Here is a 24,995-nt window from a genome sequence, read left to right on the forward strand (position 1 = left end):
GGGGGGGGAGGAGGAGGCAGCATTGAAAATCAACACGAACGTTATAAAAAGCACAATTTTAAAATATCCGAGTAAAACTGTACATCAAAAATCATAAAAAGAACTACGTTGGTCTTATCAACCGATTTTGAATAAAATTTGTTGGCAAAGAAAAATCTTAAAGTTTAAAAACAACCAGTTGACCGAGACAGATTGTATAGCCACGAATCAAAAGCGTGAGATGAAACCTTCATATTTATTTCGATTAGAGTTTCAGAATTATAATTTTAAATGACATGAGAACATATACGTCCATTACCCTGCCTCCCCCCCATCCAGAAATGTGTAATTTTTTTAATGCTTATAATCAGTACGTAATTTATATGAATTTGTACGACCATTTTCAGAATTTGTACGGAGCTCGTTCACCGAGAAAAATTAGTTTTTCGCGGGAGGGACTGGAATAACGTTATTCCAGCCCCTCCCACCAGTAAAAATACACGTTTTACAAAAATTTATTTTGCGAATAATTAGTACGTAATTTGTATGGATTTTTACGATCATTTTACCACTTTTATGAATTAGCAAAGTGATATATTAACAAAATAAAAAATATTTTCAGAAGAATTCTGTATGTTTAAAATGTCTTCCATCATTATATTCATAATTGTATTACTATTATTTATACAAAGGCATATTGCAATCACACTACTTCTATTTTTAACTTATATTTGTTAGATAACAATGGCGCGGGATAAAAATAGTAATTATTTTTATTTTCTTAAGAAATATCCGATAATATGTATTTTACTCGTATTTATAATATACTTGTATATTACATATACTATTATATAAACTAATAACAGTTTATTTCAATCATTGTGTTCTTCAGTATTATGTTTACTTTTGGAACTTTGAAGTGGGACAGTGTTTTTGTAAATGTTTCATTTTGTTTTCTCTTTTGAAAAATATGAACCTTAAATAAATCACTTAAATAAATCACCTTTTTCACTACATATTTCTATTTTTAAATTTTTTGTAATTATTTGTATTAAATTTACATACAAAAATTTAACTTAAAAATTAAAATTCTACTGACAAGTATAAGATACATTATTATTTCGTATAAAACTTGAGTAATTTTTTTGACAGGTATTGGTTGTGTTTTTAGGTCATCAAATAACTCCCAATGTTCATTACATCTTTTCACGTAAGTTGTGTAATGGCCTACAGAATTTCTTAAATTATTATTCCCTCTGTGAAAATGTGTTACTCCACGAAATTCATACGACTTTTTATTAAGAGATATGCCTTTTGGATTATCACATAGTTTTAAATCTAATGTATATCCTGTATCATTGCTGTGTTCAACGTTTTCACCTGAAAAATATTAGGTATATTCAAAATGTTGACCTACGATAAGTACTTAAGTTATTAAAAAGATAATCATACCTTTCCAAAACAGAATTTCAATGAAAATAAGTACTGGCGAAATGTTCGATTCAATATTCTGAAATCCACTGCAGTTTGATAAAGCGTTTTTATTGTGCAAACATGCAAGTTTCTCCACGGAAAGACGTTTATTAATAAATTGCTGCAATTCTTGGATTTGACCTTTGGTAGTTTCATATGTAATGTAGCTTTAGGACGTTCAATTACCGATGAATATTTCTCACAATTTTTATTTGAAAATATGATTAATTCAATAATTATTGGAAATTCCAACATCATTGTTTTATTTATATTAAGGCATACTGCAAACATACTACCTATTTCTATTTTAAACATCTATAAGTTAGATAACAATGGCATGGGATATAAATAGTAATTTTTATTTTATTTAAAAATATCCAATAGTATGTATTTTACTCATATTTATAATATACTTGTATATGATATAAATTAATAACAGTTCATTTTAGTCATTTAGCTCTTCAGTGTTGTGTTTACCATATGAACTGTGAATTAGAGTGCAGTATTTGTACAACAATTTAATTTTGATTTCTTTTTTGAGACATCATTTTGTAATAGAAATATAATTTTATTAAATATGTTAATAATTTATTAACATTATTATTAAAAATGGCTGGAAGAAAAAATTTCATTTGTTGAAGCTAATATAATCTTTTTACAACTTTCCGTTATAATTTTTTTTATGACAAAGAAAATCTTAAGAAAATTTTTTTATCCAATTTTCATAATTTTCATGCCTTAAATATTAAATCAATTTTTATGTATTTTTAACTATAAAAATGTACGACTAATATTTTATGAGATAAAATCGGATTTTTGTAATATTTCTGGGTGACTATAAGTTGCATCCCAATGTACCTTTTTGATGTAAATTGAGATCCGAGTAATTTTGGATATACTAAATTGCGTCCCGTACATTTTTTGTACATGTGTAAATTGCATCCCGGGTATTTTTATATTAAAATTTATATTAACAATTTACAACCAATATTTTCCTACCCATTTAAAATATTGCTGTTTGTACTAACACTTTTTTATTTAAAATTAAGAAACAATAATAATAAAACAAAAAATGTATACGTCATATTATATTAATTATTAATTATGTAATTAACGAATACATGACAGAAACACAGGCCGCAACTTAAGTATATACCTGACAAATACCTAGTTGCAATTTATGTATGTTGTTATGGGGACCTTTTATAATAAAATATGTAATATGCAATATATGAGCTAATATTATGAGTATATAATATGTATTATAACATAGTAGAAATATATATAAGAATATATTATATTCTTCGGCGTGCGAAATACTATTAAACGCTTTTAGCTGTATATCAATACTTTGCTTTCTTTGATGTATAAGAAATTTTTGTTGCATCAAATTATGTTTGGAATGATATTAGTATATATCTGAATGGCTGTGTTCAGTGCCGCAATTACACTAACTTAGGCCCGTGTGCAGTGGCGTAACAAGGGTATGACAAACTGTGCCTACGCAAGGGGCGCAAAATTGTGCATAAGTCGTATTTGTATCCTACAATTAAATCGAAATTTTTCTATTATATTTTTTGAAATACGTAGATTTTGCCTATTTGTACAGACTACATTTGAATTTAATGATGAAATTATGAAAATATTATTATATACAATACATACATAACAAGATCATTTAAATAAAAAACTTCATATGAAGAAATTATCGATTAATTCGCTAGTCATAATGCGAGAAAAGCAAATTTTAAAAATTTAAACACTGTAATAATTAATTATAAATAAAAATTGTAACATCATATTTCAATTAGTTAAAAAGCGTTTTTTTTTCTAAGTTTGCCAAAGGCGCTAATGAGTCTTTCTATGCCACTACCCGTGTGTAAATAAAATGAATGCCCTCCACCGCATCCGGACTCTATAGGAAAACCGTACCATATTTGTAACCAAACTATTTTGAATTTCGAATTTTCTTGCTTTCTACATATTTTTAAAATATTTTGGGTCCTATTGGTCCCATTGGGCCCTATTATAAGACCATGGACCCGTGTGTTTGACACATGCAAAATACCCGGTTATTGCGGCACTGGCCGTGTTAGCAAAAATGCAATACATTTGTTCGCGCATACTGATCGTCATAATGTTAAAATAGCTTTAGGATTACAAGAAGAGTATATACAAGACATTTGTCAGATTTCTGCAAATAATACTCAGGTGGATATTGCTAACGAACATCTAATTAATTTATATAATAGTATATGTAATATATAAGTATATTATAAATACGAGTAAAATACATATTATCGGATATTTCTTAAGAAAATAAAAATAATTACTATTTTTATCCCGCGCCATTGTTATCTAACAAATATAAGTTTAAAATAAAAATAGTATGATTGCAATATGCCTTTGTATAAATAATAGTAATACAATTATGAATATTATGATGTAAGATTTTAAACATACAGAATTCTTCTGAAAATATATTTTATTTTGTTAATATATCACTTTGCTAATTCATAAAAGTGGTAAAATGATCGTAAAAATCCATACAAATTACGTACTAATTATTCGCAAAATAAATTTTTGTAAAACGTGTATTTTTACTGGTGGGAGGGGCTGGAATAACGTTATTCCAGTCCCTCCCGCGAAAAACTAATTTTTCTCGGTGAACAAGCTCCGTACAAATTCTGAAAATGGTCGTACAAATTCATATAAATTACGTACTGATTATAAGCATTAAAAAAATTACACATTTCTGGATGGGGGGGAGGCAGGGTAATGGACGTAGAACATATATTTTAGGAGCTACAATTTTAATACTGTCCAGACGTAAACCGTATACTTTCGACATTAAATCTTATCTAGATGAACAAACAAGTCCGTCTATCTTCTTCTTATGGTGAGGAAACATTTTATAGATTTTCAAATACAACACAATAAACGATTTTACACCAAATTACGAATCCGTAATAATCCTCTCACTTGTTTTCGACCACATTCTTGGATAACCTACCACGTTTTCTCAAAATATGCTGTTGTCGAGTCCCTTAAATTTGTAATTCATATGTTCCGGAAGATTCTATCAGTGGACAGCCTCCTCCAAAGGTGTAAAATTATATTTTCATGTAAACACTATTATCAGATTTTCATATCGAGTTTTACTTTTCTTAAACACAGACAGTAAGTTTTCTATGAAAAAAAAAAAAATTGTATAATGTACGTACTCGATCAACGATATTCGTTCCAAGCAGTGATAAACGATTTTGTGTACATAAATCATAACGAATATTCAAAAATTCAAAAATTAATAATTATCCTGAGAGTTGTCAATATTTTTTTTGAGTGCCATGTTTTACGTATTATAAAATTGGTTTAAAGTTGAGAAAACATTACTCTTAATTTCACACGTTTTCAAAGTAACTTAAAGTTTTAACACACAGCTGCAGTAACACATTTCTATAATCGGAATAATCATATAAGTATATTCTGGTAAAAATGGATTTAGCACAATATCGGTGAGTGTATTTATTAAATGTTTAATCCGGATAAAAATCTCAAGCATTGCCGTTATCATTATTCGGATGATTAATTCCGTCCCAACACTGGTTACGTTCGGATGGCGAACGATATGGAAACTGTGCGTGCACTTACCTCTCGTTCGTGTTTTCTTGTTTTCGCATTCGTTCCGTTTTCCTTCACCACTCGCCCTATGTTCGTTCGCAGATGGACCGACAGTCTGATGGAGAGCTGATGATGGACGACGAAGACGACCGATCGGAGGGTAAAAACAAAGCATGCCTCGCCGACGCGATGGGTTGCCTGCAGATTTATTGTCTGGTGGGCTGTTCCCTGTTGAGAGAGTGTATTAAGCTCCTCGTCAACCATAGACGGTTCCAGCAGTGCATTTTGCTTGCAATACTTATCAACACGCTCAGCATGGGCATAGAGTACCACAATCAGGTATAAACGAACTCGTATATACATGTTCACGTACACACTCACGTACACACATACATACACGTAAACTATTTACACAACCTATTACACTATTGTTATTATTTTTATTATTTTTTTTTTCCTCTCACGCTTCCTCATTCTACAGAAACACTCCCACTCAATCCTGATACCGGCTTCGTGGGTCTCCTACACGTGTGTATGTGAATTTCATGCCGGATATAATCTCGATGCTCCTCGTTAATGTTTTTTCCGGAATGTTTTTGAAACCTTACCAATCCATCATAATATATGCCTATGAAGTACCATAATATAGACCTTTAGTCAGCACGATAACCATGTTCAAAACTTAAGTTATAAATATTTAAATAAGTTATATTATTATGTGTTCGATTTTCTTTACGATTTAAGTCATAATTCAAAATAATGATTCAATTATAGTTCAATGGTTTGAATTACGACAAATTGAATTTACATAAACTAAATATAAGCCTTAGGTAATGTATTGAAATTGCTTACAATTTAAACAAATTTAAATAATTGATTTCGGTTGAACGTGACTTGTATATAATTAACGTATTACTACTGACATGATAAATTGGGGAAAATTATGTTCCCGATGAATAAGTATCATGAAAAAGAAATACCAATTACAATTATTATTCTTTAGGCTCTATTTAATGAATGTTTCTCACAATTATTTTAAATCTGAAAAATCGCTTTTAAATCTACATATATAATTTTTTAATCAGCCAAATAATATAATTTAATAACCAAACGTATTATAATTTATTTTTATATATGTATAACTATTTGAATATTCAGTTTATCCGTGCCAAGCATTAAGTAAAGATAAAATAATCTGGTTCTTGTATATAGTTTTCCAAGGTTTGTACAATTTAAACTTAGTTTCTACAACTTTTATTAATAATATCATACTAAGTTTTATAGTTAATCGAGATGTAGCTTTAACACTTAATATATAAATTTATTTATTTTAAATTTTCTATTTTCTATAATGGCCTACTAGGTCACGTGTTTCTAAAAATTAAACTCGGTATGCAATTAAGTTTATCAATATAAAAATGCTGTATTTAAATATACTCATATTTTTAAATTTCTTTGAATAAATATGTATAATTACCTATTGTTTTTAATCTTTTAAAAGAAAACTTCCACTTGATAACTGAAAATGTTAATTCTTGTTCTTAGACTAAACATTGATATTTCTACTTAAGCATGATTATATTTGGTTTATTCATTACATAATTATTTTCTTAATAACAATTAATATCGATAAATATATATTATAATCGATTATATTTCATAAATAAATTCAATAAAGATAATTCAAAAAATCAAATACCTACGTATATTTACTTCGATATCTAAGGAATTAAAATAACAATAATTTGTAATCAGTATAAAAACTTTTCTAATTTAAATTCGATTTTCAAAAGTTAAAATTTATTGAAATGTTTCGCAGATTTTAAAAACAACAAATAAAATTGTTACATTTAGACATATGTTTTTTGTTCGCTAAAATGCCAATAGTCTTAAAAAAAAACATTAAAAATTATATTAAATAATACGATAATCCAGTAAAAAATTGTATGGTATCGTAAGCATACACACATCATTTCAAATTATTAAATTACTTTATTTTATATCTTTTTTTCTGCTAATTAATTTAATTTATTTTAATTTATTTACATTTTTAAAAAAATAATTTTTAATATTTATTTAATTATTGAGAAGATTCAATCCGTGTAGCTTATTATCGTAATATTTTAATAGAAAAATTAATTCAGATCGAATCCCTTTAAGATTAAAAAATATACAAGTTATATAATATATGTAACAATTATTTTCTAAATTAATATTTGAACATACTATTTTAAAATGTATTCGATTAAATTTAAAAGTATCGGTGTTAAAAAAATATCGCAATGAATTAGATTTGTACGATTAATACAAATATGAAGACTTCATACAAAATATGCATAGTAAAATTAATTATTTCCTAATAATCGTTCATAATTATAAAAAAAATTAATTAAAAACTCTCAAACCATGCCTAGTAGTAAGTGATCAAACTAATCAGTAACATTTTAATCTTGCTTTACATATTTCACAAAAAAACGATATGACATCCATTGTGCACACTATATTGTGTACAATTGAAAGACCACATAAAATATTGCACGCAATTCTATAACAATAAGACGATTGTATAACATGTATTATAACTAGAGGTCGTAGTTATACACGGTTAATAGAGTACACGTGTACCCGCGTTACGTGTACACGTGTATTAAATCTATTAATGTCCGTGTTTTTACTACACGGGTATTTTTTACTGATATACTTGTATTTAATACCCGTTATCCGTATACTTAATACCAGCTTGTACATATTGCCCGATAAGTAAATATCAGGCACCCGTTTAGTTATTAATTCAGGGTAATTAAAGGTATATTATATAATTATTCAAATATTGGTATGAATCTTGTTTGGCTTTCACAGAAATTGGCAATTTTTTTTAAACCTAAGTGGATATTTCACTCTTATAAAAATGATTATTATACCTACTTATAATTACTTAATATTTTTACTTACTCTACCATAATTTATATAAAATGTTCTATATATGCCATCACTATGGCGTATACGAATTGCGTTCCTAAATAATATTTCGTCCGAGTTGCGTCTGTGGTTTTCTCATGCCATGGGTTTTTCAGAAACTGTGAATATTGTTTGGTGATAAACTCGTAGATAATCTCGATTATCATCATATCTGTAAATACCACCTTACAATTTATTGTTGGAAATTAATTTTGTTTATGGTTAGCATTAGTCTTGCTTTGAAATCCAAAAATCTATTTAATAATAGAGAAATATCAATTATTACAATACAAAAACACGGAGAGTAAAATACACAAGTAATGTCGGGTATTTAGCTACACTAGTATTTACAAATACACGTGTATTTTATTTACACGGACCTTAATCCGGTTTCAGATAAGAACACGTGTACCCGTGTAATTCATTACACGTGTAATGGCGAGCACTAATTTTAACTACAGTAAAAACAAAAACAATATATAAATATAATTTTTATCGCCTTTTTTTCCTAACTCAATATAAACAATTTCGGTTAGTAGTAATAATAGTAATATTCTTCGATGATAAACTATGGAATTCATATTCTACACAAGCAGGTAACGAGATTGCCTACACAACACGCCGTCATAATAATTTGATAATAGCAACTGTACTCCGCGTACAGCAATATTCTATCCGTGAAACAAAATACCGGGTAATTCAATGTGGGGAGGAGAAGACTAGTTTCATATTTATACTGTTATTGATCTTAAAATAATGTATAATTACGTGATCATATTGTTATAATTGGTAGAGCTCACGTGGACGCAGCCACTGGAAGTCGATTTGATCAAGTTGAAGCAAACGATTAAACCGACCTCCAATGGCTGCGTCCACATAAGCGGCTTCAATTTTTACAATTGGCTGACGTATCTGTGTATTCTAAAATGTATCATATTGTGCATCATACCGGTATTTTCTCGAACGACTCAACCATTTGTCTTCGTGTACTATACATTACGTTAAAAATCGGCTATTGCTGTACGCTTTGCGATTATTGTATACTTTGACAACGATCAGTATAAATATTTATAATCAAAATGTACTGAGCAGTTCGAACAATTATATGTTGTTGTAAATATTTCTATTTTTAGCCCATGGAGCTAACCGTGATCGTCGAGTACAGTAATATTGTTTTTTCCGCGATATTCGCCGCAGAGATGTTTTTGAAGGTAATCGCAGAGGGACCTTGTGGATATATCAGTAATGGATTCAACGTATTTGACGGAATAATTGTCATATTAAGGTAACAGCGCATTAATTATTTCCAATATATTATAATAATAGCAAAAACAATATTTATTATTATTACTTTTATTATTATCTACGTTTCAAAACTTAGTAAGATTAATTAAACTCCGTGCCGATCGTTTGTACACGTTTAATAAAAAATAACAATAGACATGCTAAACCTAATGTTATGGAAATAATATAATGTCAGCAAATACAATTCATCTTATTATTTTTTCTTTTCAAGACAGAACTACGGTTTTTTCTCTTAAAGGTTTATTCGGTTAATACCAATTCACGATTGTAATTATTCTATTCGAGAATAATTTACAGCCATTTCTTATTTCTTCTCAGCCACAATATTTTTTTTCTCATAAACTGTATATTTCTTAGATATATATCAAAATTAATAGTTCGATGTTCAAACTCCACGAGCCTTATACATAAGAATATGCCACTAACAACCTTCGTCATCTTAAATACATTTTACCGTCGTATATAATAACTATTAATTTTGTTTTTTTATTCCTGTGTTTTCTGCACATTTTTTATTGTTCTTCCCAACGGATGCTATCAACTTAAAAATTTCCTTTTAACACACGCACGCACGCGCATTTATTCGGGCAAAACTATAAATTTCCATTAATCGTAATTCAATTACTTCAATGCTTAAAAATATATTTCATGTATATTTCATTGATGAAATCAAACAAATACTAAATACTAAATCGGCCTCGGCGGTTCTGTTCCTCAGCATTGTGGAACTAACACAATCGTTCGAGAATACGAGCGGTCAAAGAGAAGGAAACTCAGGACTCAGTGTGCTGAGAACATTCCGGCTATTACGGATATTGAAACTCGTTCGATTCATGCCGAATCTACGCCGTCAACTGTTCGTCATGCTCCGCACTATGGACAACGTCGCGGTGTTTTTTTCACTTCTAATTTTGTTTATCTTCATATTCAGGTAAAATAATTAACCACGTTACTAGCTTTTATTTCCTTTTCGCAACTAATAAGGATTGTTGTTGTACTTTAACATCATTGACATTGAATTCGGTCATTAACCAAACACGTTTTCCACCTGAAACATGTTCAAATCACACATATACGCATATTATAATATTTCAATATTGTCATTATTATCATATTAATTTTATGAAGAATAGTAAAAAAAATCATACCGAAAACACGATTGTGATCCCCGTTGGTGGTGTAAATAGAATATTTTAAACAGCGCGAATTCCGCTCGAAACAAGAAGGCGCCGACGTCCTAGGATGACGATATTGTATAACGATGTCGTCTAAATATCGGAACATGATATCTCAAACTGTTATCGAATAGCGCCCGTTTTAAGTGAATATTTTCTTATCGGTTTGCTATCGTAATATTGTTCGAACAGTGCGTTTATCGGTACAATGACTTGACAGCTTGGCAGTGATTAGAGTTCGAAATTAACTGTGGGCCGGATATTCGCAGTGACAGAGGTCGAAACAAAAACATCGTTCCAGGGCGGTTTGTTATTCTCATCTCGATTACCGAATCCCTCTCAAATTCAATTTGTCGATAGCATATTTCTTATCTCACCCCATGGTTTCCACTCTGTCGCGTCAACCATACCGTACCAAACCGTTAAATGTTATATTTATATAAAAACAGTGAATACGTATACATAAGATACAATGCATGCACACTGTGCTCCCGAGCCCGTGAGACAATTCACGAGGAGTAACCAAATTACATCCCTTACGCGCTTACAGTTACATATATTTATACTCAATGTTGTTGAAGACTATCATTTATGCGCATTTCGAGAAGAAAGGGTAAGGGAGGAGTGTTGCATGTATTATTTCAAAAGTGAAACTTCCAAAAGTACCATCACCTGGTTCTACTGCTGGTAAATTAACAATACCTGTTTAATGATGCTGCCATTTCATTATTGTGGTTTATCATTACCGCGAAGCAACATAAATTTATATACGTACCGACACTTGAATATGTCATAAAAACCTAATCCTATTTTCGACAAGTACTCCTCGAGATGGCATATAAGCACAAACACACACACACACATACATACTTAAAGACACACAAAAAATCGAAACAATAGTGAGTCGGAATAATACGTGTTTTTTCCCGACTACAGAAAATATAATATAATATAAAAATATAATATATATTATATATTGTCTCGGCAGAGCCGAAATAAGTGCGGGATTGCAACATTACAGTATAAAATGGCATGTGCTTTATGATTTTCGAAATAGTTGTGGCTAATGCAAACGTTTTGAAATTAATCGTCGGATAGCAACTGGAGAAAAATCTAAAACAATGATGCGATCCATAGCATTGTATTACACAACTGCTATGTTACATGAGTAGTTATATGCTTACGTTTAGGAACTATGTCATATTTTTTCTATGAAGATTTACCTCCCCCGCCTAAATTTCCCTATTTTCGCTTATTGTTATAATTTAAATTATCTTCTCCCAAAATACAGTTTGGTTCAATGAGGAAATATAATACTTTGTTGACGCAAAAATTAAATTTAATGAAACAACTTTTATAATATTATCATCTGAACCGACATTACTATACTAATATAAATATCTTTACGGCTCAGTTGGGTCCTAGTCTATAAATATAATTTAGTCAAAACTTATTTCTGCACAACGTTTTATATTTATATACATTTATTCAAACTTAAAGTAATCACGTTTTTTCTTTAGTTTCAACAGCAACAGTAATACTAAAGAGTATTGTTCATTAGCACAATCAAATAATTACTAGTGATTACATTTTTCGAACTTCTCTTATACTTGGTTAAGAGTGTATTGCTTTTTTCACAAGGAGCCGTTTAATTAAACTAGAACTTTTTTAGCACATAACTTGAAGTTGAAAAATTATAAAATAAAGTCGAGATAATAACCTACATGTTTCATGTACGGCTATTGTTTATAATGTTACGAATCTCTACACAAAAATCATATATTTATTGTAAATGTACTGTCACTGCAGGAAAAAAAAATCAGTTCATTAAATTAAAATTTTGAAAATTAATGTTTATTTTTTGAACAAAGTCCGACAAACGAGCATTAGGTAATGTTATAAATATGTACATGCTCGTAGTACGTGTGTTTTTATAGACATTTTGTCTTCGGTTCCATCGAACAACAACGGCGCTATACCGTATGCAAAATTAACGTAATGGAACGCACGTTAAGCCGTTAATAAATTCGATTTGTTTGTCACATTTAAAACGTGCGTTTTCGTGAACCGAACATATCCCGCGCGGTTGACGTACGAGTGCGCTAGAATTCGCTGAAATTATTAATATTGAACTTAAGGGTACAACACATGTCACGGAAACACGCGATTGTATCAATGACATGGTGATGACGGCCTAATCCGTTGTTTCCAAGCGCGAGTGACGAAATTGAGTGAGAAAAATCGAAACGGTCGGGTAACGATGCGAAAGATATGTATAGTTTTAACCTTTTTTTTAAAAAAAAAATAAAATAAAAAAAATACCATATAAAGTATTTACAATCTTTAGTGTATTATTTTTTCAACAAGTTACTTTGATAGAATAAATATTTAAAATACATGGAAGTACAAACGAGAAGAGTTGTGTGGAAAATCTCAGACACTAATGAAACTTAGTCTAGAGATCTTCACGCCCCAGTGTCTTTTTAGTTGTCACGAAAAATGTTATGGTGATGATTCACCGGATAATATTGAAAATTGTGGATTTGTAAGGTTGTCTAGTTAACTGTAATATTTTTATAGTAATTTTTATATGCGACTGAAGATGATTGCGATTTTTTAACGGTTGTGTAGTGTTAAGTTATTTAATGAAATCGACTGAATGATCTGGATGACATGTGCTAAGAAAAGGTATAATCTATATTTGAATACTGTACACTTCTATAGGTTTGAACATTATTTTGTATACTAATAATTTTTTGTCAATTATATTTGATGGTTTTAAATTAATTTCGAAATGTTGAAGTCTAGTATTTAGCATCGTTCTCTTGGTTTTTAAATGTGGATATAACTGAGGCGTTTGTCTAATAAAGGCTTATTTATTTAATTTGAGTTATTGTTGGAATTCGGACATCTTGAAAGTAAACTTCAGGTGAATTACCTTTTCTTCGAAAGAAATTTATATAGAAATACTTGTCTGCATTAGTTTTGATTTTTCATTTGAAGGGCCATTTTATTGAATTTATAGAAGTATATTTGAAGGTTTTGTGATACTATTTCAAAATTAAATCCCTTATAAAAGTAACACTTATACCATCACTGTTTGATATCGTATATAATTTTAAGTACAAAAAAATAATGAACTAAATTTTGCGTTTTAAAAATATTTACACTTTTTAGTTTTAAAAATCATGCCGATTGTCGCGACAGTCAACAACAAATACCTATTCCGTTTATTTTTTATTTTTTTTTAATCAAACTCAACTGATTGTAACCTAATAATAATAAATTGTAGTTCAAAGTAGCTTTTTTTATTTGGATCACAAAAAAAACTACATAATTAGATTGATTTTTTTTTGTCATTCAAAAATTGTAGACCCATGAGAACTATAAACACAACTATTAACAATGAAAAATACATGGCATAAAGTATATTTTTGTGTCACCAGATTGAATGTACGTCTTAATATTATTTTGTTCGACATTCGATTGTTAATTGAATAGGTACATTGCCAATTGGTTTTGACGTTTTTACTCAAATTAACAAAAAAATTTAAACCAATGTAATTGTTTATACTTATTCAAAGGGATTGGTTATTTTGGTGTACATGTTTTACTGATGAAAATATTTTGATCGACAAGGCATAGTTTTTAGTCTCATAAAATACAAAATACAGATAGATATCGAGGTAATTATATCTTTAATATTTGATTATTTTCATCAAAATAACATAATTCTGACTTGTTCTCATCACTCGGATAACTATCTGGGTTTGCTATTTCTAAAATTGAATTTCCCCGATAATAATTATCTCACACGCACTATTTGTATTCGATATTTAACGGAGTATAAATACGCGCGATTTTTGCTTAAATACTAATTGCCTCATGATAATGTATCAAATAGCTCAATTTCTGCCAAGATCCGCGTCATCTATTTTTCGCTGAGTACAGCAAAACGGTAGTCGAATATAATCCTTCAGAAAACTCAAGGGACTTGTAAATACAATTAGTTGAAAGGTTAAAATTTATATAAATTAATGTTTGTCCAATCAGAAATATCAATGCAGTTTTGTTTTGTAGACTCTGCCGCAGGGTCTAGTCCTGTTGGCATTGAGTTTAATTCTGGCTCGTAAAACGCCTTTGTACTCGTTTTCCATATTATACTGAAACCCTTCTCTTTGAATAGAAAAATAAAAATCAATAATAAGCTTTTGTAGGCTACTATTTTTTATTCTATAATATACGAGTATGTTGTCGAATGTTATTCTGAACATTATTTTTTACGCTCTTACAAAATATATCGAAACAGGATGAAAACAAACACATTGAGATAATGTCGACTGCTCGCGTCGGAAAAATTTCAAACAAATAGACTGTTATTATGTCATACGCAATAAGTTAATATATATAGTATATAGTATATAGTGTATATACTATATACATATTTAATGTTGTATTTTTCTATTTCACGAGTACGCTTGCATTCTGAATAACACGAATTTAATTCGAAATATCACATTCAAACATTATACAATTCAAATAAACACATTTTTAAAATTAATTGGTCCAAAACATATTTGTTTCTAACACGATCCATCTTTAACATGAATGTTTGCAATGTTTTCACATTAACATAAACATAATATTTTCGTAAAAGTATAATATATTACACATCGATCGTTCGTCAAGTAGGTATAGCGATCGAAAAACCAAAGTCTTAAAATGCACACTTTCACATAATTTGAAAATCGTTTTCGAATCGGTTCACGTTCATGTACGGGCATACATACGAACACATACTATAATGTTATCTGTTTTGTTATCGATCTGCAATCTGCACACACGCACGAGTTACACATACTAAACTTTTTATAACATTTCAGTTTTAATGTGACCCGATAATTGAATATATATGTATTTTGATTAAGAAATAGAATAATAGAATTAATGATTAATATTTTTGTAGTATACTGGGCATGAACTTATTCGGATGTAAATTCTGTAGCCGAAAGAATGATGGAACAGAGAATGATGTCGCGTGCGACAGAAAGAATTTTGACTCATTGTTATGGGCGTTAGTCACTGTATTTCAGGTACCTGGAAAGATAATCTGATTATTTAGAATGTTTAAAATCTTTCTCTCTAAAGTTTTCTCTGTTTTCCTGATAAAATTGCATTACGCGACATAAATATCTCATTACAATGGTCCCGTTTATGCAAAGAAGAAAAAATAATAATAAGAAACTCTCGGTAAACTATAGTGAAAACAAAACATATAACTCTCATTTTTATAGTAATAATCATTGTTATTATAATGATATTACAAACTAGTCGAATTAATCAAATTAAAAAGAAATATGCTGTTAAAATATACCATAATACGAGAAGGTTGATAATAATTACACAAAATCTAAAAATTTGGTCTTAACAAAGAATAACCATTTAACTGTTTGAACAGTACTTCTTGTTTTTTGTTTATTCTGCAAAATTTGAGATAATATAATTTGTAAATATTCTCAACGATATGTGCATAGAAATATTGTTTTACATAATATTTCGTCGATAATAGGCACATAGCACCACTGTTTGAAGCTTTTGTATAACAGAAAATTATCACAAATTATTTTTTTTAAATCTTTTGATAAATTAATATTATGGTAATATCAAACATAACATTATACAGCTGGTTAAATATGCTTTTCAACTATATATAAATACCTAACTGACAATTTATTTTTTATCTATTAAAAATAGTTATATATAGTATAACTATATATAAATAGTTATCATGAGATGATTTTATTTCAATAATTGGTACAGGGTCTTCTGCGGCATATTATTCTGATTATTTCTTCAATTAAAAATAATTTATGATAATATTATTTCTTTTTGAAATTAAAAAAATTATATTTTATTTTTATCTAATTGATGTTCTATATACATTTTTTACAGTGGACTCATAAATTCAGTTTTTATAATTATAACGTAATTTTATTGTTTAACTATATGTTTCATGTATACATTTTTTTTTCTTAAAATAAATTTACTAAACTACAAATGTATAAAATAAATATTCAAAATTATTTTTAGTCATATATTGGGTTATATTTTACATAAAGATATTGTACTGTCGTGGAAAAACAATCTTTGCGATTAAGTTTTTAAATTCCTATGCAAAAAAAAAAAAACAAAAATATGTCATCATGAACTAGAATTAGTTGAAATTGAAAATTATACCGTAAATTACATTTATACTGAGCCCAAGAGAGTTCTGCAAGTAATTTTGTTATTTTTTTAGTAGTACTCTGTTCTAAAAATCTCAACGGAAAACCTTAATCAATTACGTTGAAATGACTACAGGACTGTAGAAATATTTTTAATAATATCTCAATATTATTCTTTAAATAAAATTACTTTTTATTTTTGCATAAACGGGATTCTAATTTATAGTGTAATGCTGTTACACTGTCCATTAAACTAATATTAATCTTTAATATTAATACAAACCTAAGTATGTGATTTACTTTATGTTACTAAATGAAATAAACAAATATTGACTCATCATGTTTGGTTTCTTTTTTTTTTTTTTTAACGCTTTGGCTTTTGCACATTTAAATACGACTTCTATGTTTAAAACTAACATCTAATAGACTTTAATTAACATATCTATCGCTATCTCATTTATTTTCTGATACATTAAATAATTACATTTACCTTTTATTCGAATAAAATATGAAAAAATCATGTCCATAGATAACAAGAATGTGCATCGAAAACCGTTAAATAAGCATTTTGTCAAATGAATCCTTTAGACGCCAAAACCGAATTTATATACATATATTATAAGTAGAACACGCACAAGCGGATTTTGATATTTACGTTAACACGTAAATATGATCACGTATACGTATTTAAGTGTTTTCGTCCCTGTTGAAACCAAGAGGATATGTATTGTGTCGGTACAATACCTTATTGTGTACTAAAGTAAACTTAACAAGAAAGTCTGTCGAATTTTTTTTTTTTTTTTATTGAGCGATAAACGTATGTAATATTTTTATTTATGTTTATGTACTTTTTATATAAATGTTATCATCTCGCTCTTAAAAAAAAGCGTTTTTATATTTTATCTAAACAAAAAAATAAAAAATAAAAAATTCAACGAAAAATACGTCTAGAACATATTTGTTCGGAGTACAATAAAAATATAAAAATTTTAACAAGAGATATAGTTGAAGCCCAACGCACGTTTTTGAATGTTTCAACAGGTGATGGGAAACCCATAAAAACCCACGTACTCACAGCATAGCGTACAACTTAGAAACGTAAAATAATATATATATATATATTTATATACTGTGACACACCCGTCATAGATCATACCAATACATATTTTATATTAGACTTGAGTAGTGAGTCCTAAATAGCATATTTCATAGGTTAAAATAATTCACTATTAGACACATAACCTAATTATACATTTATATACATACATATATATATACTTATATACATATGTATACTAGTATTATTGTAATATTATCTGTTATCATATTATTATATTGTTTATTATAATAAATGCTACACTATTATTTAGTTTAACTCTTAGGATCTATATTATATGATATATTATAAATAAATCTATAAATCTCGCCTCTGTCACTCTGAACTTATCCTCGTGCTACTGCTATAGTCTTGCATGATCGAACCAAACGAATTGTGATGTTATTTATTTTTTTTTTTTTTTGAGACTTTAGTACTGAATCTCAATGATTGATAACATAAAATTCTTGCAATTACATCGTTATTATTCAAGTTACACGTCTTCCGTGTATCATATTATTATTACGTAATTTAATATGACATTAGATGTACATACACCAATGATGACGGCGCCTTCGTAAATATGTAAGTAAACACAGCATTCACAAGCATTGGTACTTATACACAGGACTCGATAAGCCAAACACTTAGATACAACTATATAGTGTTTTGTGAACAGTGTTTTTACGAGTTTTCGTCGCGATAGATATACACCATCGTAGCGATCAAAATTATTTGTGAAAAAAATTAGTGCTATTCTTATACGTGTATAGTGTGAAGTAAGATATTTTCGTCGCATAAACAATACCGTGATATTATTTGTTGAACGTAAAATGTAATTCCCTATTACACGGTTGACTTGAAAATTACAATGATCCCTAAAATACATTTATCTTAAGGATCAATGCAATTTTCAAGTCGATCGTGTAATAGGGAATTACATTATGCGTTCAACAAATATTATCATAAAATTGCCTACGCCACGAAAATACCTCACTTCACCCTATATACGTATAGATGCTTCTTAAAATGCTCTTTGGGAATGCTAAAAACATCTCGAAATAGCGAAAGGGAGTGGAATTGATTTTATTGAATAAAATTAAAATGAACTTGCTACCTATTTATTTTACGTAGAAATACATTCTTTGCAGCATTCTCGGAATGTATCTTTTCGGTGGTAAGTTTTGCATGTACGGGAATGGAGCCCGGGAATGCAACTGCAAAGAAATTGTCACTAAACATCCCCTGTGCGTCTGCGATCGAAAACATTTTAATAATGTATTATGGGCAACAGTCACCGTCTTTCAAGTAGGTCATAAACTACTTAGATAGAAATGGAATACAAACGCAATTTACCATTTAACGCACGTCGATACCATTATGCTTACGTGTCCTCCGTTTGACTCGAAAATATCGTTTTGAAACCAACACAAATAAATTAATCGTATTGTTATTTATCTGTACGTGGTATCCGTGCACTCTAATATAATTACCTATAGCTCAAACCGTTCATGTTATTTATTCGTTCCCGTAAAATTTTAATACGTTTAGTTAAGTGTTTCACAGCGAATATTAAAAAAATATATAATAAATAAATAAACCGTAAGTATGTTTGTAAGTATGTTTCATATATAATAATATAACACCAACCACAATCATTTCTCGATGGCGAAATAATTGTAAAATAAATACTATATAAAGTCAATATAAAATTTATCACCGTTAGTTATTGAGTGAATAATTTTAAAAATACCAACAGTACTATGCATCGATATTGATAATTATATTTTTTTTCACATGAATAGGATTCTAGGTTTTAATTTTTTTTTTTTTTTTTTTTTTTTTTTTTTCATAAAGTTTGATTACCATTTAAGTGAAACATTTCCAATAATACTCGTCTTAAACAAAGCATAATTGAAAATAAAATAAATTTATCTCTCGTACTAATCATACCTATGAAATTTAATTAAAGAACATCGAATATAATCGTATAGCGTTTTTACAAACGTGGACAATGTTCATTCAACTACTTTTTCTTCTTCTGCACTCAAATCCTTTGCATCGAAAGTAGGTCACCACTTCGTTCTCCGCAACCATACGGTCCAACAACTCATATCTCACTCGCACGGACCAGTTAACCCTTGTACCACGTTAGAACTTCTAACTTCTAACTTAGAAAATGCCATTCGGTAGAACCGTATTCCTATATTATTCTTACGCGAGGTTTGAAATTTATATTTTTTCTGTTTTTATGCTCATAAAAAAAAAATTAATTATTTCGTTTACCAACAAAATATTCACGTACGAAAATAATGCGGTATTTTTTAACTTCATAGATATCGTGACATTTTCGACGAAAACGTGTGTACGTTTCTAATATTCCGTTAGCGTACCTATACGTATGTCGTATTACCCGAAATGTATTAACAATGTGCACGACTGAAACGAATTATTTAAAATAAATATTATACGACTGACTTTGTTCTCGTCAGAAAATGTATCGCCATAATCTGACTCGGGGAAAATAAGTTTGCGTTACAACGGAACATTTATGACGCAACAAGTCTAAAATAAATGGAATCGTATTAAGATTCCTCGTGAATATTTATCAATATTATATCAGGTACACGTTTACATACGCAACAAGACAATGAGTAAAAAATAATTTCCCATGTATATAATAAATATGACGAATAAATAAGTGCTCGTTGGACGAGTTTTATTCAATTTTAAGTTTAAATAATTTATATCAACATTTGTAAAATGCGTTTGTATTTCTTTTTAGTTTTTTTTTTTTAATTATTTATTTTTTGTAATTTCATAAAATAGACAATTTACTTTAATGTATGTTAGAAAATAAAATTATCTAAATCTATTTTCCTTTGTTATTTTTTATTCCATTAGTGAAATATAAAAACCATTTCAATACTATCAATGGTCGTACTATGCTTTTAGTGACCTATTTTCACGATTGTGCTTCTAACAACCGCTTGTTTTTTATTACAAAATTATAGATTCAGAATTTTTATTTTTTACTTTATATTATATCAATAACACCGCTTTTAAAGTTAGACCTATGAACTCTTTTCGATACACATAAAAAAAAAAAGAAAAAAAGATCAAAATCAAAATATTATATCCGTTCAACTAATTGGGAGATAACGAAATACTATTTATTACTGTTTTATCTTCATTGCACGATTTCAAATCTAATAAAAATACTTCTTACTTTCTATTAAAAATATGTTTTTAACCGTTTTTAAATTGTAATATTTATATTTACTTCGGCACAGATTCTTACGCAAGAAGACTGGAACATTGTGTTGTTCAATGGAATGGAAAAGACGAGCCATTGGGCCGCTCTTTATTTCGTGACGCTGATGACATTTGGCAATTATGTGTTGTTTAATTTGCTGGTGGCAATTTTGGTTGAAGGATTTTCCTCAGAGGTAATAGCTAAACATTCGATAAAAACATTTCGAAACGTAACAGAAAATATTCTTTAGAAACGAATACAATAGCTATACGTGTTTTTTTTTTATATATATAAAAAAAATACTGATTTCAATTTTTTTATTCATTTTATGTTTCTAAGTTAACTACCTATCTACCTTTTTGCACGTACTTTTCATTTTTTATACGTCATCGACGTAATAAAACAAATGCAAACGATTCCATTGTTATTTACATGATTATAAGTAAAAAAAAAAAACACACACACACACACAAACGCAGTTTCATATCCATTAGATTAAACACGTTGTTATTGTTCAATAATTATACTGTCTTACAAATTCATAATAAAAGCGACGTAAATACATTACTAAGTCGGAAGAAACTGTCAAAAAAGTTTTTCAACCGTTATGTTCACATGAACCGTACTCAGAAGTGTTGAAAATAATAATAAACGAACGCGTAAATAGTGTGATTTTGAAAATAGTTTTTTTTTTCCCCACCCGTTGTAGCGCAACGAACGGCGAGAAAGAGAACGACGGGAGCTCGAGAGGCAGCAGCAGTCGTCGTGGTGCAAATGCGTGTGTTCGTGTTATGGCGACGACAAAGGAAATTGCGAATTCTGTTCCGAGAGGAAAAGCCTAAACGGAAAATCATGTTCCGAGTTAAAAATGGAAAACCAAAGCAGAGACGCGATATCGAACAAATGCAACACGCACAAAGGTAAATCGGTAACCAAATCGACATTGTTTCGTACTAAGTTCTTGACGACACGATCTATCTCCCCGTCAGCGTCTAACAGGTACGCTAATGTCGGGATGGACACGCGTTCAGATTACGTTTCTCCCTACGACGTCCGAGCGCTCGGAGAACGCCGTCCGTGTATTTGTTGCGAAACACGTTTGGTATTGTAACCACTGTCGTACGTTCGGAAAAATCGAAGTGTGCTCGGTTTAAAGGGTTTCCGTCGGAAAACAATCCGTTCGTTTAACCGATGCGTGTGTGTAAGCTGAACCACCTGGATTTGTACATGAAATAGATTTCACTAAACTTAACCTAACTCGTTTTCGAATATGTACGTAGTATTGTCTCGACGAATTTCTCGTACACTCGACACGAAAAGTCAAAAAGTCGAACACGTGAAACGCGCTGCATTTTTCGTGCATATTAGATCGATCGTCTACGGATGACGTATTACACATCCGGCAAACTGTCATTTATTATACGGCTGGCGACAGTGTTATTTATTCTAGTCCTTACACAACTGTAAATATTTTTGAAATGTCTGTAAAAAAAAAATAATAATTTGTCTAAAAATATACATTAAATAAATTGTATAATATTTCTTAGTTTTCGATCGATTCGCGCATTAAATCGTTATAAAACGCATACACTTTATATTATTTATTTATTTTATAATGAAAAAAAACAAAATATACTGATTAGTATGTCTTATCATGCATTTATATCTTATATACTGTCTGTTGAATAAAAGAAAATATTTTAAAGGAATTACAATTTTTAAGATCCATAACAAATACAACCTACTTTTGATTAGAGTTATCGTGTAATTTAGCAAAAGTTTTTTTTTTTTTTTAGAGAAAATAAAGTAACTCACTTTACAATAGCTAAGTCCGTTGTTATTTTAGTGAATACTTTACTTAGATCCGCTTTCCATTCTTTAATTTTGCAACTACCAATATTTTAAATAACCTCAATGACTATCAAAAGTCACGTGCTGCAAATTCTTTTGAACATCGATTAGTAAAAAATACAAACTAAAGCAGTTATTTATGACTCACTCACCAAACTTAAATTTTGGCACAATTTTGCTCCGTTTTTATAAAATAAACAGACATTTTTCGTCATATATTTCCTAATTTACTTCTCTTTGTGCAAAGGACTCTCATTGTTTGAAATAAAATAACAACACATTAATTTAATTAATTATTATATAGAAATAATAATTGTTCTTGACTAGTGATTTGATTAACTTTATTATGAATTAGACATTTTTCAATCCTAAAAAATAAATACATTTTAATGCTTAATTCTTGTTATCATAATCATTTATGTTGAAAAGTAAAAATGATTGGTTAATAAATCAGTTAAAGTATAGTTAGTGATTACGAATTTAAAAGTATATTATGTGATGAAATATTTTACAATTTCAAATAATCAATAAAAAATGCATATTAACACAAAATGTTTATACGACTGATCATTTCATCAAATACCGGTGTAATAATTATTGGGTACACTCGTTAAGTATATAAAATAATAGTTTTCATTTTTGAGGTATATATTCAAAAAATCAGGATATTTAATCTGGTTACGTTTAATTATGTTTATTACTTTTAAGTACAGATAGACTGTACAGAGCACAATCTTTTATTCTGCTTATTAAATCTGCACTTGAAATATTTTTAAATAGCATTTCACATTATTTTGTTAGATTTTTTAGGAAAACATCTTACTTTAAAATATTAAATTAAACATGAATGTTCGAAATTTGAATTCAAAAGAATTAATAGTAATACTAATAATAATAACAGTATTAATAATAATAATATTAATATATTTCTCATACTTAAAAATTCCATTTAATTTAATCAAAATATATATGTCTGCTATCAATTATTTTCCCATCTCATTTGACTTCAGTCTGCGAATCATGGTATAAAGTATATAAACGGGAAACATTGATATTAATATTTAAGCTCCAATTATTAGACATTATTTTAAGAATGAAGTAGCAAAATGTAATTATATTTATTATTTTTTGTTATATTTTATACTAGGTACATTCTCTATAACCTATATAAGCTACATAAAGTATGTAAAATAAATTGAAACAGGAGTTCAGCATTTGAATAAGGCTAACCTTACGTTTAGTTGCAATATAAAATCTTGTAATGTTTATATAATGTATGTCATAAATTTCAAAGGGTGACCTTTGTTAAACGAGAACAACAATTACTGTACAAAATAATACATCTTATATTTACAGTGTAATACAATATAAACAATATTTATTTTGCCCTTAAATTGAATGTAAATTAATGGGTTTGATGCTTCGATTTTTGTCTGATAACCATTAAATACCATTTTAAGATTAATATTTTTAATCATAAAGGATATTTATATTTTTAAAATATATTGGGAGAGCTAAATTTTTACCATATGAACTTGGATTAGTTATAGATTGGCATCTAATATATCATAAAAAAATAATCATCATGATTATTATCTAATGTAGGTTAAGTTATAATTCATTTTTATATAGATCGTATAGTCCACTGACATTATTTCTCCTTAACATTCCGTATATAGTTTCATTATTTCAAAACAGAGATTGATGAGTTTTTTAATAGATTCTTTTGTCGAGAAATAATTTTTCCTGCGTTGGAAATCATCTAATCAATCAATCTTAAAATTGTTGATCCAATTAATAAAACTTCTATCAAAACAAATTGCATATTTCAAAAGTTTTAAAAACAATTAGGTACATCATAATATATCATAATCATATAAGTGCCACGAGAAATAATCTTATTATTTCTGTTATCTGAACTATTCGTGGTTATGTAAAATAATTTGACTCCAAAAGGAATGCTTCATAGGAGTAGCAAAAATTACAACTTACTTTTGAACTGACGTCCATTAACAATCTGTATAGAAAAAGCATTCAGTATATTTAAAAAATTGTAA

General features: G+C 28.7%; 1 protein-coding gene across 1 annotated transcript in view; it reads left to right on the forward strand.

Annotated features, from left to right (window-relative positions):
• The window catches only part of LOC112682398 (voltage-dependent T-type calcium channel subunit alpha-1H-like), a gene marked incomplete in the record, with an annotated part of 329,779 nt that overhangs the window by 270,800 nt on the left and 33,984 nt on the right, over positions 1 to 24,995 (forward strand). Inside the window, 6 exon segments of the mRNA XM_025552987.1 lie at positions 5,176 to 5,412; positions 9,165 to 9,316; positions 10,055 to 10,267; positions 15,478 to 15,604; positions 21,125 to 21,280; positions 21,797 to 22,007. Of these exon segments, the coding sequence (XP_025408772.1) occupies positions 5,176 to 5,412; positions 9,165 to 9,316; positions 10,055 to 10,267; positions 15,478 to 15,604; positions 21,125 to 21,280; positions 21,797 to 22,007 (1,096 nt within the window).

This window comes from Sipha flava, unplaced genomic scaffold (assembly GCF_003268045.1).
Source record: "Sipha flava isolate LNK unplaced genomic scaffold, YSA_version1 203_pilon_pilon, whole genome shotgun sequence".
Lineage (NCBI taxonomy): Eukaryota > Metazoa > Arthropoda > Insecta > Hemiptera > Aphididae > Sipha > Sipha flava.